The sequence below is a fragment of the Mustela nivalis genome (genome assembly GCF_964662115.1).
Source record: "Mustela nivalis genome assembly, chromosome: 1".
In the NCBI taxonomy this organism is placed as follows: Eukaryota; Metazoa; Chordata; class Mammalia; order Carnivora; family Mustelidae; genus Mustela; species Mustela nivalis.
Window position 1 is genome coordinate 93,461,301 of NC_139020.1, and position 17,900 is coordinate 93,479,200.

The 17,900-nt window shown below is 40.5% G+C and overlaps 1 protein-coding gene across 5 annotated transcripts in view; it reads right to left on the minus strand.

Moving 5' to 3' along the window:
- PLD1 (phospholipase D1) overlaps positions 1 to 17,900 on the minus strand; it is a 198,841-nt gene that overhangs the window by 103,467 nt on the left and 77,474 nt on the right. For all 5 annotated transcript variants that reach the window (XR_014300073.1, XM_082688747.1, XM_082688746.1 and 2 more), the window contains 6 exons: positions 15,944 to 16,134; positions 15,524 to 15,651; positions 10,690 to 10,835; positions 10,363 to 10,468; positions 9,065 to 9,130; positions 760 to 818 (listed from right to left, as the gene is read on the minus strand). Coding sequence is in view for 4 of the 5 variants with exons in the window: in XM_082688747.1 (XP_082544873.1) it covers positions 760 to 818; positions 9,065 to 9,130; positions 10,363 to 10,468; positions 10,690 to 10,835; positions 15,524 to 15,651; positions 15,944 to 16,134 (696 nt within the window). In the remaining variant the exon portion in view is untranslated. The remainder of the gene's footprint in view (positions 1 to 759; positions 819 to 9,064; positions 9,131 to 10,362; positions 10,469 to 10,689; positions 10,836 to 15,523; positions 15,652 to 15,943; positions 16,135 to 17,900) is intronic.

The following is a 17,900-nucleotide window of genomic DNA, read 5'->3' on the forward strand; positions in this document are numbered from 1 at the left end:
ACAAAAGGAAAAAATAAAAACCACTACTAACAAGGCTCTTAGCCCTAAAGAAGCCCTAAAGAAGCTAAGCGCTCAAGCGCTCACTTTATAAAGGAAAATTATCATTAAGTAATTGTCAATCTCGTTACTTAGCATAAATTTTACACAGCAGCATTTTTAATCATGAAAATGAGTGATAAACAGCTAACTTTTATAAGTTATTAAAAAGACGGGATTCGGTATATTTGATTTTTTAAAACTGGTATAACTGATATACATTATACCAGTTTCAGTGTATAAGACATTGATGTGGTATTTGTATACACTGCAAAAATGATCACCTCAATACATCTAATGAACATCCATCACTGTACACAGTTATAACTTTTTTTTCTTGTGACAAGAACTTTCAAGATCTCTTCTCCTAGCAACTTTCAAACATGCAACACAGTACGTTTATTTCTAATGCTTTCTCCCACATAACATATTTGCTTTCTCCCACATAACACATTTGCTACCTGTATGAAACACCCCTAATGTTGGGCCAGAGGCAACCGTATGTGCTGGAAGCACAAAAGAAAGGGGATGGGGCAGCTGCTACCAGTGTTCAATACAGCAAGGTAGCACCGTGTATAAATAGATGCCCCGAGTGGCTTGGACTCTGTTGGGAAGAAAAGCAGCAGGTAGTAAAGTCAGTAAGATTTGTCCCCATGGCCCGCTGGTAAGTCAAAGGGTGGTACTTATCAACTTTACCCCTTCTCACGCAACACTGGAACTTACATGCCCTTTGGTCCCAAATCATGGATGAAAGACAGCTGGCTTATGTCAAGGAATTCTGTCTGAAAAAGAGGCCAAAAATCCATACTTTAGAAAGACAGAAAGAAAAAAGAAAAGTTTATACATTTGAAAAAAAAAACCCAACAACATGCATTAGATACCCGTATGTGTAAACACATCTGGGGGACGACACCGAGCAACACAATGGCATCGCCCTGGAAGAACATCTATGTTCTTCTTCCTGGAAGAAGTCTATGTATAATTAAGACACAACCAAGAAAGTGATGTGTGCTCTCAAAGGTAAAGACAGAATGCTCAAAAAAGTCAATAGGAGAGACTTTTCTCCCCAAATTCTTCTGTGTTTTTGTTGCTGGGGAAGGAGGATTGTGTGGCATAGCATACACACTAACAATAGGGTTGTGTGAAGGCGGTGATGTTGGTGCCAGGTTCTGGAAGGTGGATTAGGCTTGGTACGTGGAAATGGGAGATGAAGGGGGAGAGGGGACAGGGAAGGTGCAAAGGTCATCAGGTATACAGTTGGGCTACAGTAAGCAAGATGAAGAGAGTAATGTAAAGTTAAATGGTAGAGTGCGTTGAAAGGAGTTTGCAGAGATCTTTGAATATCAGGAATACCAGAATATTTTAATACAAATGAAATAAAATAAGGGGTGCCTGGGTAGCTCAGTTGGTTGAGAATCCGACTCTGGATTTCATCTCAGGTCACGATCTCAGGGTTGTGAGATCAAGTCCTGGCAACAGGCTCGTGCTCAGCGGGTAGTCTGCTCAAGATTCTCTTTCTCCTTCTCCCTCTGACCCTCTCCCCATCCCACACTCTCTCTAAAGAAAGAAATAAAATAAAATAAAATAATTTTACATATGAATAATATAAAAATAACTCTATTTTTAGTGAGTAGAAAAGGAAGAGAATTTCAGGCCCACCTTTACCTTATAAATTATGGGAAGATAAAAACTACAAATATTATGATGACAACATCAACAGCTAACATTTACTGAGTGCTTAATATCTGTTGGCCCTGTACTAAGCATTTTTCATACATTATCTCAGATCTCTCTTGTACAGAAGAGGACACTGAGCTTTAGTGCAGGGATAGGCAAACTTTCTCAGCAAAGAAGTCAGACATAAAAATTTTAGGCTCTGTGAATCATATACTTGTACTATTATGAAATAAAAGCAGCCACAGATAATACATAAATGAACAAGCATGGTTGTATTCCATTAAAACTTAATTTACACATACTAAAATACAAATTTAATATAATTTTTATGTCACAAAATACTGTTCTTTTAAAAAAATTTCAAGCATTTAAGAACATAAAAACGATTCTTAGCTCATATAAAAATAGGCAGTGGGATTGATCTGGTCCATAGGCCATAATTTACCAACCCCTGGTGTAGAGATATGTTAAATAAATTGTTCAAGATAGAGGCATCTAGGTGACACCATCAACTAAGCATCTAACTCTTGGTTTTTATTTTTTTCTTTTAAAGATTTTATTTATTTATTTAACAGAGAGAGATCACAAGTAGGCAGAGAGGCAGACAGAGAGAGAGAGAGGAAAGCAGGCTCCCTGCTGAGCAGAGAGCCTGATATGGGGCTCAATCTCAGGACCCTGGGATCATGACCTGAGCCTAAGGCAGAGGCTTTAACCCACTGAGCCACCCAGGTGCCCCTAACTCTTGGTTTTTAGCTCAGGTCTTGATCTCAGGGTGTGATCTGCCCTCTCCACCCCCGCATGCGCTCGCTCTCTAAAATAAATCAATAAATCTTTTTAAAAAACTGTCCAAGATAACAGAATTAGCAAGGGATAGATTCAGAATTAGGTCAGACCAAACAGTTTCTTCAAAACAAAGCTGCAAAAGCAGTAAATCATTCGCCATGATTATTAGATGAAAATGTGAAAGCACAAAGGTGAAGACCAATGAACATTATGTAATTCTCAGCATATGCAGGAGTTGCACCTCATGTATTACTTGAAAGAGTTAGAGTTGGACATTATTTGGCTCCCAAATTACGAAATTTTCTTAAAAGTAGCCACAGTAGGCCCAGATCTACCAGTGGCTGTACATCATGTCAATAACAGCCTTAACAGAAAATTCAAAATCAAGAAGATATGCTCCTGGCATCAGGAAGCAGAGGGGAGACCAGATATAGAAAACACTCCCCATCAACAAAGTTCTGTGGGAAGAACCACAACAATTACATGTCAAGTAGTTACAGAGGAAGGTGTCCGGTTTCCAAGCTGATTTGACTCCTAAGAAGAAATGGCATTTGAGCCAAGCTCAAATGTAAATGGGATTAATAAAATAAAGCCTAACAGTCGGGGCACCTCGGAGGCTCAGCCTCTGCCTTTGGCTTGGGGCATGGTCTCGGGGTTCTGGGATTGAACCCTGCATTGGGCTCTCTATTCAGCAGGGAGCCTGCTTTCCGCTCTCTCTCTCCCTGCCTCTCTGGTTACTGGTATCTCTGTCAAATAAATAAATAAAATCTTTTTTAAAAAATGAAACCTAACAATTTTCCTTTAACGTTTAATATATGTGATTAGAAATAATCTATTATTAAATTTGTAAGCAAAAAATTACCAATCTCTCACTGCTGTGAGTCACCCAATTAAGTGCTTCAAATTTTTTCTTAGATTATTTGTAAAAATTCAGACAGACTTATTTTTAATACTTTGAGGAACGTTCATACTGTTTTCCTATGACCCGGGAGTTGCACTACTGGGTATTTATCCCAAAGATACAGATGTAGTGAAAGAAGGGGCACATGCACCCTAATGTTCATAGCAGCAATGTCCACAATAGCCAAACTGTGGAAGGAGCCCAGATACCCTTCAACAGACAAAAGGATAAAGAAGATATGGTCCATATATACAATGGAGTATTATTCAGCCATCAAAAAGGATAATTACCCACCATTTGCATCAACATGGACAGAACTGGAGGAGATTGTGCTGAGTGAAATAAGTCCAGCAGAGAGTCAATTATCATATGGTCTCACTCATATGTGGAACATAGGGAATAGAGCAGAGGATCACAGGGGAAGGGAGGGAAAACTGAATGAGAAGAAACGGACAGGGAGAAAAATCATGAGAGACTCTGGACTCTGGGAACCAAACTGAAGGTTACAGAAGGGAGTGGGGTGGGGAGATGGGGTGGCCAGGTAATGGGTATTAAGGAGGGAACATGTGGTGATGAGCCCTGGGTGTTATACGCAACTAATGAATCATTAAACACTACAACTAAATACTTACGATGTACTGTATACTGGCTAACTGAACATAATAAAAAAAATTTTTTAATTAAAACATTAAAAATTAAATTCAGAAAGACATGGGGTACCTGGGTGGCTCAGTCCATTAAGCATCTGCCTTTGGCTCAGGTTATGATCTCAGGGTCCTGGGACCAAGCCCTACATCAGGATCCCTGCTCAGCAGGGAGACTGTTTCTCCCTCTCCCTCTGCCCCTCCCCCACTAGTGTTTTTTGTCTCTCTCTTCCTCTCTCTCACTTACTCACTCTCAAATAAATAAAGATAATCTTCAGAAAAAAAATCCTGAAAGACTTAAAAACCCCCAATCAAATATATCTTCACATTAAATTTTTTATAAAGATTCTATGAAGACTTTACAATTTATTCTTGTATAAAACATTGTAATTCAGTACCATATTTTTAAAATCCCATCTGTGGAAATGCTTGTTATTAGAAGTGACACTGCAGACTCTGAACATAGAATCCAAAATGTTTTAAAACCCTAAACCATAACTTCTCATTTAATCTCTAGGGAGCAGAGAGAAAATGTCAATCCTAGTTTACACTGGAAGAAATTACTACAGAGGTATAACTAATTTATATGCAAAGCTACAGAACAGTTAAATGGAGGAACAGGAAATGAAAAGCAAAAATCAAGGAAACCATTTATCTAATACCTAGATAGTTTCTTATTCACATGGCTCTTATCATCGAGTTGACAGCAGAAGTATTCTTGGAAATAATTCAGAAATCATAACTTCAAAATATAATAAAATTGCTAAGTGTAAAGAATTTCACCTAAATAAAAAAAATATGTTAGGAATGCAGCGATTTATGTACCAATATAAAATTTAAAACTATCCTTATCACTTTAGTTCAACTAGGGAGAGATTTCAAGAAACAACTAGCCTTGTTATTGATTAAAAAAAAAAAAGAATCTCTGGCAATATGTGCTCTAATACAGATTTATCAGATTAAAAGTAAATGTGGCAAGGTCAATTTAGAGGCAAACCCAAATAACACAATGTGAAATTGAACAAAGACTGTGTCGTCCACACTTCTCAGTGCATCCTGAGTGGTAACAATCAATTCTCTATTTGCCCAGGTGAGTGAGTCTCAAGAACATGAATTTAATGATCAGTTTAGCTGGACAATATTCCACAGGCTGACTGATCTCTTGAATGTATTAATCAATATTATTTTTCCAACTTGTGAGAAGTACAAGTAATGTTAGGCAAACAGGGAATAAAGTTCCAAAGACAAGGGACAAGCAATTAGCTCAAGGGGTAACAACAAGCCCTGGAAATTACCCGGCAATCATGCATTCATAGTTCCTCCAGTTCATCTTTGTACTGGAAGGGGAGGGGATGTTCAGAGGCCACCTTGATGCCTGAGGCAGCAAAATGCCCAAGCAAGTGCCCCAGCGGAAAATTCTCAGAAGCAAGGGAGACAAAAGTGCTGGGTTGGGCAGTGCCCTTCTGGGAAGGGTAGGAGGTTGGCTCTCTTACTCCAGGAAAGCTTGCCTTCCAGGTCAGACAATGAACACAGCCCCAGAGGAAAGAGAAGACATCTCATCAGTGGAGGAAATGGAGAGGCCAGATCCTCTCAGCTCTTAAGACTCAATCATGAGAACGACAAGACTTTGCAGGCGCAGCTGTTTAACAGCACAGCTTCTCCCCGTTGGCATGGAAACACTGTGGGCATCTTCATTCACCTTTACCCATTCTTCCCCTCAAACTGAATTCACTCACCTTATAAAACAAGGGGGGCGGGGAGGGACTCAGTATTGTCTGTCTGTGGAATGCTTTCAGATTCCTTACTTCCCAGAGGGTGATTAGCCTGAAATCACCCTCTGGGAGGTAAGGAATCTGAGTTACCACAGTTAAATGTCAGTCAAACCAGAAGTTAGCAATAGCATCCTGTCAACCTAGGATGCTTCTGGAAATGATGCATTTCATTCCCTTTCTAGATTTTAATCTTCAGCTGGAAAAAAGGTACATTTCCTGTTCCTTTTTTTCTTTTTAAGATTTTATTTATTTATTTGACAGACAGAGATCACAAGTAGGCAGAGAGGCAGGCAGAGAGAGAGGAAGGGAAGTAGAATCCCTGCTGAACAGAGAGCCTGATGCAGAGCTCGGTCTCAAGACCCTGAGATCATGACCTGAGCTGAAGGCAGAGGCTTCAACCCACTGAGCCACTGAGGCACCCACATTTCCTGTTCCTAATGACTCTTCCTTTAAATTCCCTGCAAGCCATGCATTTTCCAGTTACTAATTAAAATGCTCCCTTTCACTATTAGATATTTCAGTATCCCTTTTATTATTAGGCTTCAGTATTAGAGCTAGCACCAATACAACTTAGAATATAAAAGGAATTCTGTTTGAGATTTTGTATTTTGTATGTTACAATTGAGTAAACACATCTCTTTTTTAAAAACAGATTTATGCCTTAAGCAGAGTACAAAGACATGTATCCCTATTTTACAAATGAGTAAACAGAATGGATTACCAATAATCTCTGAGGGAATTATCTGATGTTAAATCCACTAAAACACTAATGACATGTTTTTCAGACCCTCAAGGAGGAAGGAGGAATTTAAAAAGTTATACTCCTGGAAAAAAGAATTCCTGATCTAAATACTAACTTAACCAATGACCATAGGAAAATTTAAAAAAAAAAAAAACAAAACTGTTCATGTTTGGTTTCATTGAAATTCTATGGAAATTAGAGATGTGATCCTATCTGACCCTTGACCTATGATCCATGATCTCTGGCCTAAAGACCCAAATTAACTTCTAATAAGCTTGTTTTACAGTTAAAAAGTATAAATTAATTATATGTGATTGTAGAAAAATTACTTTTAATATGATTTTACAGACAGGAGTTTTAATATTTCTCACAATTATCAAAGGATACACAAAGATGCCAATCTAATTTCACAAATATGAGGCAAAAGCCTGTAAATCTAGTCTCTAGACCAAATTACATTATGTGACAATTTAATAACGTTAGAAAATTAAGATAGATTGAATTGTATCTTATTCTGAATCATTATGGAGAATTCCATTCTTAGGGTAAATAAGTAGCTATCAAAAATGTGGGGTAACATATATTTGGGTCAGTTGAGACCAGGTTTTCCCTTTTAGAGGAAATGTTTAGAAGACATTCTAGAATTTCTAGACAAAATACGGCTCAACTCTGGAAAGATTTTCATGATTAGAAAATAAAATAAACATTTAAGAAAATGTCACATTTTTTAATCAACATAAGAATCTAAAATGTAGTACTATACACAGAAAGAGAAGACTAAACTTAGCAATTACTGTTCTAAAGCCAAAAGAAATAGTAGCAATAAAGTCACAGGCAGGCAGAAGAGTAAAACAAATGCAAAACCATCGCATACTGGTACTGGCACACATTTAAGTACTCCTCAGCATATATCTCTTCAGAGAACACAACAGGAAACAGCATTTTTAGCCGTAGCAATGACCAGTTATATAATCGGAAATAACAGCAGTGACATCCTTACTCCTTACACTCTCTCAAAGATGCATGTTCCTGAGTCCTAGAAGGGAAGAAATCTCTCCTATCCTTCTCCTCTTGAGAGCCTCTGGTTGGACCCAAGTTGCTGGTTTTCCTGGGAAAACTCCTCCAGGATTAGGAAACCACATATGCTCCTTCAAGTCCACCAAATGGAACAATGCAAGTTGCCGCAGAAGGTGGGCCATGGGCTCTGCCCCAGATCATTTGTGCTTGGGGGGACTAGGAGACAGAATGGGGGCTTGTCCAGCCTCCAGATAATACCCTGGCAGGCAGCAAGATTGCAGCGAGTCACCAGAAAACGCCAAAGGGTCAAGGAGCTCTTGCTTCCTCTCCTAACACAGAAGACTTCCTTCCTTATTTCCTTTCTTTTTTCTTTCTTTCTTTTTTTTTTTTTTAAGATTTTTTTATGTATCTGAGAGAGAGAGCAAGCACACAAGTGTGGGATGGGGAAGGAGCAGGGGAGGGAAGAGAGGGGGAAAGACTCTCAAGCAGATTCTGCCTTGATATGGAGCCCCATGCGGGCTCAACCTCAGGACTCTGAGATCATGACCTGAGCAGAAACCGATAGTCAGATGATTAACTAACTGAGCCCCCAGATGCCCCTTCCCTCTATTTAAGTATTTAAGTAATGGCATTCTCTAAACTAGAGGACACATCTAGTAGGCCGTGACTGCCTATTCTTAATTTCCGCCCCTTATACCATATATATACATTCAACCCCCGAGCATTACAGTTTCTACACATACAGATGCAAAAATACAATAACCCAGGACATTCTCAGTTATCTGGACTTTTAGATAATTGAAGATTAACCCTTTAAAAACATGCCTTCAAGGCCTCTAAGAGGACTGACCTTACTGTTTTCTGAAAACTTCTACAAAAGCCTGCTCCTTCCTGCTTGGCACCTGTGGGCCTTCCAGCTGCTTCTAAGCCTCACCACGTCTTCTCTCTTTTATTTCCCCAGAGTTTTTTCCTCCCCCTCATTTTTCCCATGCTTCTCACTTTCACATGAAAAGACAGGCCTTTCATAAGCATCATGGGCTAACCTGATGGCCAACTAAGCAGCTCTGTATAAATGCTGGGTATTCGACTCTGCTCAGCTGTTTCCTAGCTTACTACTCAAGTGTTTTTTCCTTTAGGCTTAGAAATGCTTTGGGGTATTATTCTGGAAACCCGAGGAAACAAAGACGTCAATTTCTAGATAATCTAGCCTGGAGCAGAGTTTCAAGTTCGTTTAAATCTACTGCTCTAATAAAAACTGAAAAAAAAAAAAATCTACTGCTCTAGACACATTAATTTATACATGATTTTTTAAATAGCATCGCCATGAACTAAATTATTGCTGTCGAGTCAATTTTGCGCTCATTAACTGTAACTTGAGGAATGCTGGAGAAGTGGATACAAGCACTTCTGTTAATAAAATGATCCAACATTCAGCTGACAACTTATGATTTTATAAACTATTTCAAAATTTAAGTCACTGAACAATACTTACTGTTGCATGGTAGTTTCTATACATGGGCATTTTTAGTAGCTTTGTCAAATAATCTTCTAGTTGTTTCTGTAACACAAATATATTAGATGAGAGATAACAGTGACAGGGATGTGATCATTATCTCATTTTACCTTCTGCAAACTTATTCAATTCTTTACTCCTATTATCACAAGAAAGGAATCTTGAATAGCATTAATGAGGTATTTCCATAGTACCCCTGAGCCATTTTTCAAATTCCTTCTTGCTATTTAATGTTTTACATGCTTCTGTCTTTTAAAAACTGCTGACAAGACCCAAGCTGTACATTCTTTTAATCTTCCATAGTTACTAGCACAAGACTTGTCCATGGTAGACAGTCTAAAGGCATTTGTTGATTTTATTAAAACCCTGAATTTCCTTAATTATAACACTGAATTTACTGGTGGATATATTACTGTATTTTTCATAGCTGTTTTGGTGGGGGGGGGGCAGGGAGAGGTTAAAAAAAAAAGGAGAGAGAGACTTTCTAGTAAGTTGTACCCTGATTTCAAATACTCAAATGCACGAGGGTAATGTCCATCACAGTGACTACGATGATGTGTGTGGAAGCACTAACTGTTAAAGCCACAGCTTCTCATTTTCAACTGCATTCACGTAAGTGCACACAGAAACCCCACACTGTAGAGTATCTTGGAAAATATTTGTTCTAGATCGCTAAAAAGATTTCATACAAGAAGACAACTACACAAAGAAGAAATCAAATATTGCTTTCAGAACATTAAACTTTCAGATTACAGAACAGAACTGACATTTACTTGGTAACTTTCCAGCAGAAAAACTATCTCCTTCCCTGCGTGTCTCTGCATCACTGGGGCAGAGGACCAGGGCCTCGGGATTCTGTCCTACCACTCTCTGACCTGAAGAGCTCCCCCCACAGTTTGGGAATGAGACCTCCACAGATTTAGGACAAGCTACTACAAAGCCTGGAACAAAGAGAGGGAAATATAAGTTGTTAAAAGAGTAGATCTCAAAACACTCAACGATGAGCTCAATCTTGACTCGCAAGGAGCCCTAAGAGGTTCCCGCTGGGAGGAAGCTTCTTCACAGAACACTCCTCCTCTTCAGGGAAACACACCCTCCCCAGGTCAAAATGGCTTGGGGAAGGACTGCCTAACAAGTTCCAGAGAAGCCAGCCTGGGTGAGGGTTCCCGGGGCGAGAACAGTTGCAGCTAGCCCCCAGCCCCACCCCTCAGGAGCCGCCAGGTTTCTACAGAACTACAAAATTATACTCTGAACAGCAGAAGACTGGAAGGACTTACCCTTCTGCCAAAGAACTGTTCTTCTCTGATCATGTTTTCAGAGGAACGGGGCAAACTTGGCATCTCTCGAGGCTCTTCTTTGACGTTCTGTCTTCTAAACGTGTGCCTAAAACACCCACGCGTTGGAAACATTTATTATTCTTTCCAATATGATTCTAATATTACTCTTATAAAACCTTTCATAAAATGGTTTATTTTTAGAAAAGCCTATTTTAATAGAAAATATCCACTGACAATGGACAAGCTAACCCATAATATCGATAAAATATTCTTCCCACCCAACTTGTATACTGGAATAACTTTATATAATTATTCTGAAACAGTTACCTTCTGGTGGGAATGGGGATTCGGATAAAGGCTTTGTACTTGAGCAGCTCTCTGTGAAATTCTTGAAAGTGTTTGAATTTCCTCTTAACTTGCCACTTAAATTCCCCATGTGTTAATTCAATAGTGTAAAGATTGATACTTGGCACCTACAGTGATCAATAAAAATAATTGATATTTTAGATAATAATAAAAACTCTAAAATCTCTCCATGAACTATAGCTAATTAATAAGTAACTTAAATTTGGCTTACATGTTTTGGATAAGTACTTAAGCAAAATGTTTTCTAAAACAACTGATTACAGAATTAATATTCCCTTAAATGTTCACCTTATAATATACATAAAGACCAACTCTGAATTGCACCAAAGACAAACTCCACAAATCCTACTGCTCCAAAAACATAAACACACACGCACACACACACACAACCCTGAAATAAGAAACCAGGTAAAGGAGAAAATGAGTGAGGACCCTAATTAGTTATCAGAAGTAATTTTGCTTGTCCAAAAGTATAAGCAGAGAACAGACAACTGGAGTGGGGTGAGAGGAAAGCTGGAGGAAATGGATTCCAGGAACACAATATGATCTTAGCCCACTTCTCGCCCTTTGCAAATGACATTAATGTCTTCTCCTCCTGCAACATATTCCAAGGTCTATCCCGTCTACAATATCGCCCTGCCCTGAAGCACCACCAGTGACCAGCAAGGTATAGGACAATTAGAGGGAAAGGAGCCCAAGATTTTCCTACATGCAAAATACTTTTCCCAATTACTTAACTAAAATGAATCCCCACTTAAAATTTTTAAAAGATTTTTTATTAAAATGCCAAGATCGACTAGTGAATTATTTCAACCAGAAAAACTAACCGATCTGGGGGATAGTTTTGATAGAGTACAAAGTGTCAGGAAACTGAGGGATATTTCTAAAGCAGAGGAGCAGGGCGCCTGGGTGGCTCAGTCGGTGAAGTGTCTGCCTTTAGCTCAGGTCATGATCCCAGAATTCTGGGATCAAGCCCCGTGTCGGGCTCCAAGCTCAGTGGGGAGTTTCTTTCTCTCCCTCTGCACCTCCCCCCTCTCAGGCTCGCTCTCTCCCTCTCTCTCTCAAAACAATAAAATCTTAAAAAATAATAATAATAAAGCAGAGGAGCAGAGGAGATCTTGAAGGAAGGTCTCTGAGTTTGGAAGGCGGGGCGGGGAACAGGGGGTTGGGTAGGGCACAGGGCACTCTGGTCCACCTAGAGGACACTGGCCTCTGCTGGGAGGTTTAGGAACCAAAGGTGTTGGGGGCGGGAGAAAGTAAGTATCTCTTTCTCCGCTAGTTGATCCAGACTCTGATGTCACCAAGCCCATGGGGGATCCCCGGCCCACTGTCACTCATTACTGATGTCTGGCACACTTGGCAAACTTCTAAAGCATGACCGCTCTGGGTAGATGTCGTATATAAAACATAAGCATGAGGATCAATGCAACCTACATGCTCTTAAGTCTGGAATCCAACCATATCACTGGTTAATATTCAAATCTAGCATTTGCTTTGCCTCAACTTAGGATTCGTGACAGTTATAACAGCTGGAAGTTGAAAAACACCACTTCCAGGGTTCAGAACTGTATGCTGCCTTTTACTTTGGCCAACATGATAAGCATCATCCTCCATCATGTATCACACAGAAGAATGCAGGAAAACTCAGAATGGCCAGAAATGTTGCAGGCAAGTGAAAAACATTCAATTTAAGATGAACCACATAGGGACGCCTGGGTGGCTCAGTTGGTTAAGCAGCTGCCTTCGGCTCAGGTCATGATCCCAGCGTCCTGGGATCGAGTCCCACATCGGGCTCCTTGCTCCGCAGGGAGCCTGCTTCTCCCTCTGACTCTGCCTGCCACTCTGCCTGTGCTCGCTCTTGCTCTCTCTCTCTCTCTCTCTCTGACAAATAAATAAATAAAATCTTTAAAAAAAAAAAAAGATGAACCACATACATAAGAAAAATTACACAATTTAAGCAAGTGGCCACATTTCCTGGGATTATACTTTTCAATCCTATGAAAACTGAATACTTAGAAAATACTGCAAATGCCAAGTTTTATCCCTCACATATAGACACCCAGTTTCATACTAAACTTCTTAGCAATTATGAGGCAGTATGGTACCATGAAAAAAGACTAGCGCAGCCTTTTTGAAGCTTTTAAAGGTCTGAAACCCTGAGGTGCAGCCTACCAGCTGTGAAACTTCAGCCAAGTGTCTGTCAGACAACATCCCAGGAGAATTATGGGAATTTTTTAGAATTGGAGTAATTAGAAGAGTTTTCATAAAGGAATTGCTTACGAAGACATGATGGGGTAAGGAAACCCTAAAGGAAGGAAGTTCTGGGTTCTGAAGGCATCTCCACTCTTGAAAGGACAAGAGGCAAGACCAGGTACTGAACAAGAAGGAGAGAACCATATAAAGATGGCTGCCTTGGTCAAGGGACACAGCCAGCCTAAGGGGACCCCCACTTCCTATCTGGGCTCTCCACTGTCTGAGCCCTACCACAGGACAAAAGCCAAGAGCCTGGAGGGGCAGAACACAGGGTGGAGAAGGGTGGGGCGCAGTCAAATGCAAATCTCCAGCCTGATAGGGCCCTAATAACATCAGTCTCCCTGGACTGTCATGCAAATGAAGAGAGATGAGAGAGATGTGCCTTGTCTTGGGTGGGTACAGAGAATGTATTCGGTAATTATAAAAAGTGTATTTTTATAAACCTGGAGTCACATGTAAACCGCAAGAATTTAGTTCACATGTCTTAGTAAACCAAACACCAAGGATAATCCTTAGGGAACTAAACCAAACTCACTCCACGAACGAACAGGAGCACAAGCAAGGAGAAGGTCCTGGCTTGGGAACTTGAATACTTATCTTTGTGAATAACTTTAGGAGAACTCTCATGTTAATAATACAAAGCATTGTACAGTATATGCTTCTATAATACTGTAAGGGCCATATGCTTCTATAACACTGTAAGGGCCAAGAGCAGGCTGCTTTGGCATGAAGATCACTTTGAGTTAAAAAACAACTAAACCCAGCAGATCCCGGAAAAGCTCTTTTATCTCCCTGACCTCAGTGGTCTAGAAAGAATTTAGCTAGAGGACCTGCTCCAGAAAGAAAGCTCACCACAGATGACTACATTATACTATGAACTAAGCAAGGTAGACAGGGAGGAACTAGCAAGGTCTGTTCGATCAAAGTCCTCCATGTCTCCTTGTTTCCGAGTGGCCCAGCAAACATTTGTTTACCAAACATTCGCTCTTCCTCATCTCCCTATGAACTGAATTCCTTCCCTTTGAAGTTCCAGACCCCGACCCAATTCTCCATAGTTCAGAATAACATAAATACCTGATTTTGCCCGAATAACATAAATACCTGATTTTGCCCGGTTTTGGAATTTCCATGTCTATGTGGATTCCCCATACACATGAAATTAAATTTGATTTTCTCCTATTAATCTGTCTCACGTCAATTTGAGTCTTCATCTGGCTAGAAGGATCTTTGAAGGGGATAGAAAGTTCTTGCTCCCTAATAATATAATATACAAAATTCTTGTATAATGCTATGTATTATTATTAAATCCTCATAACAAACCTATAATGTAGGCACCATTACACCCATTATTCACACAAGGAAATGGGAGAAACAGAAAGATTAAACAGCTTACTAGAGATCACAAAGCAAAAACAGGAATTAAACCATGCAGCCTGGTTCTGGAGTCTGGACATTTAATCCTGTGAGCATGCTTATCCCCTCCCAATCTAAAAGCTGGTAGGCAAAATAGGAAAGCAAAGGTCATCTCAGAGACATTACTGAGCGGGTTGTGCTTAGCAGTATAGCAGAGGGTACAGACTCATCTCATACAAACAGCCTAAAGGAAAGGTGGGTGTAAACTAGGAGTCAAGATGTGCAGGCAAGCACAGGTAGTCAGGGAAGACCACTAAGCAAAACTGTGAGGACCAAGGTAGCATGTGGCACCCTGCAAAAGACGAGGAGGAAGGGCAGGCAGACCCTGCCTCTGGATCAAGGTTCTTCTACCCTTCCCCTGAGGCAGGAACCAAGGTGGCCTTCCTCTGTGGGGAGCCAGAGTTTAGCCCCAGGGGACAAAGGCCACCAGCCTGCAGCAACTCCACTTATCAGACTGGACCTCTGTGATAAACAGTAACCGAGCAAAGGCAGTGACTCTAACAGCCTCTAGTTCAATCCATTTCACAAAGGGATGCTTTGCTTGGTGAAGTCACCTTCACAGAAGATGCCTTTCCAGCACTCAAAGAGAAAAGCCTGTGAACAGGGCCTCAAGGACAGGTGCTAGGAGCGAATCAGAGTGGCAGAGGAGGCCGGCACAATTCGCTCAGCTGGGCTTCTGGGGAGTGACCCGGACCAGTCCACTAGCATCCTGGCCTGTTTCAAGAGCCAGTTGACATCATGATTTTCTTGCTAAACAAGCATTAGGAAAGCTAAGCTTTTCCTTGGCTTCTATGCGGCATTCTAGGTGGAATGGCTATGCCCCAGGAGCCCACATTAAACAGAAAATTGGGGAGAGAAGAGGACTAGGAGAGGCACTCAGCAATTTATTAAACTTGCCTTAGGTATCCCCCCCTTTTTTTTAAGAGAGGCATTTTCCAGAATGAGGAAAGAGGCATATGAGAATAAAGACTAAATGGAAAGCAAAAACTTGAGAGTCAGTGAGGACTTAGAAGTGGTTTAAAAAAAAAAATCTAAAAACATAGTCATCACTACAAGGAAGGAAAATGGAAGTCAGTGCATCGACTCGTCTACAATGGCTAACACAAGGTGAGTCCATAAATATGCTGACCCTTGTTGTAGATGTAAAGCGTTCCACTTCCAGGACTTGGGCTTTTATTGGACAGCCGGAAAGATACGTCTGTATGTTAGGCTCCTTAAATCCTTGAGTCTTATAAATAGCAGAGAACGGAATACACGCTAAAAAACAAACAAGTAGATAACGTTATTGCAGGAATACAATGACATTGCAAGGATACACGATATTAGCCTAACTTGCCTTTTCCGGGCATGGGCCCAAGAATCATAACTACTACAAGCACACAGCTAATGAAGCAGTCTCAGCCCTCGGTGAAGACACCCACAGGAAGATCTAACATAACACAATTAAAAAAGGGGAGGGGGGAATCAATCATTTGCCTGTTATTTCAAATCCGTGCTCTGCCAAGCAACGCCGATCAACTCTCTCCTTGCTCAGACCATCGGTCTTTACCTTCCTGTATCTTGGGATCGCTGGGGGAAACATCGTAATCCACCTCTTCTCCCTCAAAGTGCAGCTCCCGCGTGTCCAGATTTTCTATCAAATTACTCATGTCAGCAGCGATTTTCTGCAGTGCGGAGGTATTGACTCTTGGCTCATTTTTCAGGGACATGTTGGCTTCCGACAGGGTACGAGCAAAGGGGCTGGGGAGAAAAAGGAAGGGTTACAAGGATTTACTATTTCGAATGAATCCACACTCATTCCATGGTATGAAGCCAGGCTTAGAGACCGCACATGGAAACAAGTCAACCCTCTCTGTGTGAGCCTCGGTTATCTCAAGCAACCTTGTCATTGATTTTCCTGTTTCATGTTTAAAGGATTCCTAGCCTGTAAATTAAATCGGAGTGAGATCCTTAATCACAAGCAAATAAGAAAGAGAAACGCTACATTGAAGAAATGCCAACATATCTTTCATCCAATTTCATTAACTTGGATAAATGAGAGACTCCAGGGAGGCTGGTTTGGCAATGGTGATTCAGAGGGAAGGAATGGATTCTCCACGCTAACAAATACATGGGGGAAAAAATGTCAGGTAAAATTAACCCACTTTAAATATTTTCTAAAGAAAATTGAGGGCATTTTACAATCATTTCAAGAAGCAGATTTAAAGTTATTTTTGCAACAGCAGAAATTTTCTAGATGTCCTCTATCCCAAGAAAATGTATATACGATCTTTTTGAACTAGGAGGTTTGGGCCATGACAACGTATGTGTCTTGAAAGGTAACTGATGAGCATACTTCTTCTGAAAGATACTGGAGGTGTTCGAATTGTACTTCTCTCCTTTTTTAAGAAAACCGGTTCTATCTCATTTCGACATTTAATAACACAAGTCGTTGCACACCAATACCCAGGGAGGAACAGTTCACACAGATTTTATTTTTCCTTTAAAATACAGAGATTTACGCCTTGAGCGCTGTCATCAGAGCTGGATGAAAAATTCCTCTTGCTGGAAATAATCTCTCTGTTACAACCAGGCCTGAAAATGGTAGGATTTTCATAAGAACAACTCTGCCATATAAGCTCACTTATTACTATACTTCACAAACATTTACAGAGCACCTGTCGCTCACTCATTGTGAGGTGCCATGAGCAAATACATAATGATGAATAAGTTCAAGTTCATTCCTGGCCTCCTCCAAGGTCTTTAGCCTTCCTGAGAAGAGCATGTGCTGAGCGCAAGACCTTCAGCCAGGTTCTCTCCTACCGGTATGATCAAGAATCTGGGGGAGGGGGGTCAGGGGAGAAGGCTCTGTGGCCAACGCTAAGAGAGCCTGACCAGACCTGCACAGCCCTTATGGGAACTCATCAAGTCTCTGAAACCTGTACTGCCATGTCTGGTAGAAAGAGATCATGTCTAGTAACTCAGAAGACTGGGGTAGAGGAATGTGGCTCTGGTTTGCCCAGATCTATATAATTAATAAAACAAAGTTCTCTGTGAACTACATAATTGGTCATGTTTCTTTCTCCACGCTGGCTGTAAGGAAACCTGGAGCCACATCAGTGGCCTACAGTTAGCAAAACAGAGGCCCATTCTTGCCTACGTTGCTTCCCCTCACCTCTCTTTCCCACTTCTAATTTATATTATAATAATAGTTAATGTATACTGATTGCTTCATATGCATTTGGCTTGGTGATAGCCCTTTATATATACATTATTGTGTTTATCATCAATAATAAATCTATGCAGGTTTATTTCTATTGAAGAGCTTACCATCCCCTCTTCACAGAGAAAAAGACTGAGGCACAGAGAGATTAGGTAATTTGATGAACAACTCGGACAATGTGTCCAAGGTCACAGAGCTTACAAGTAGTGAAGAAGGGATTTAAAACCGGGTCATTCTGAGCGAAGAGCTGATGTTCCCAACCACAATCTTTTATCCTCCTGTACACCTCTGGTAAATACGTACA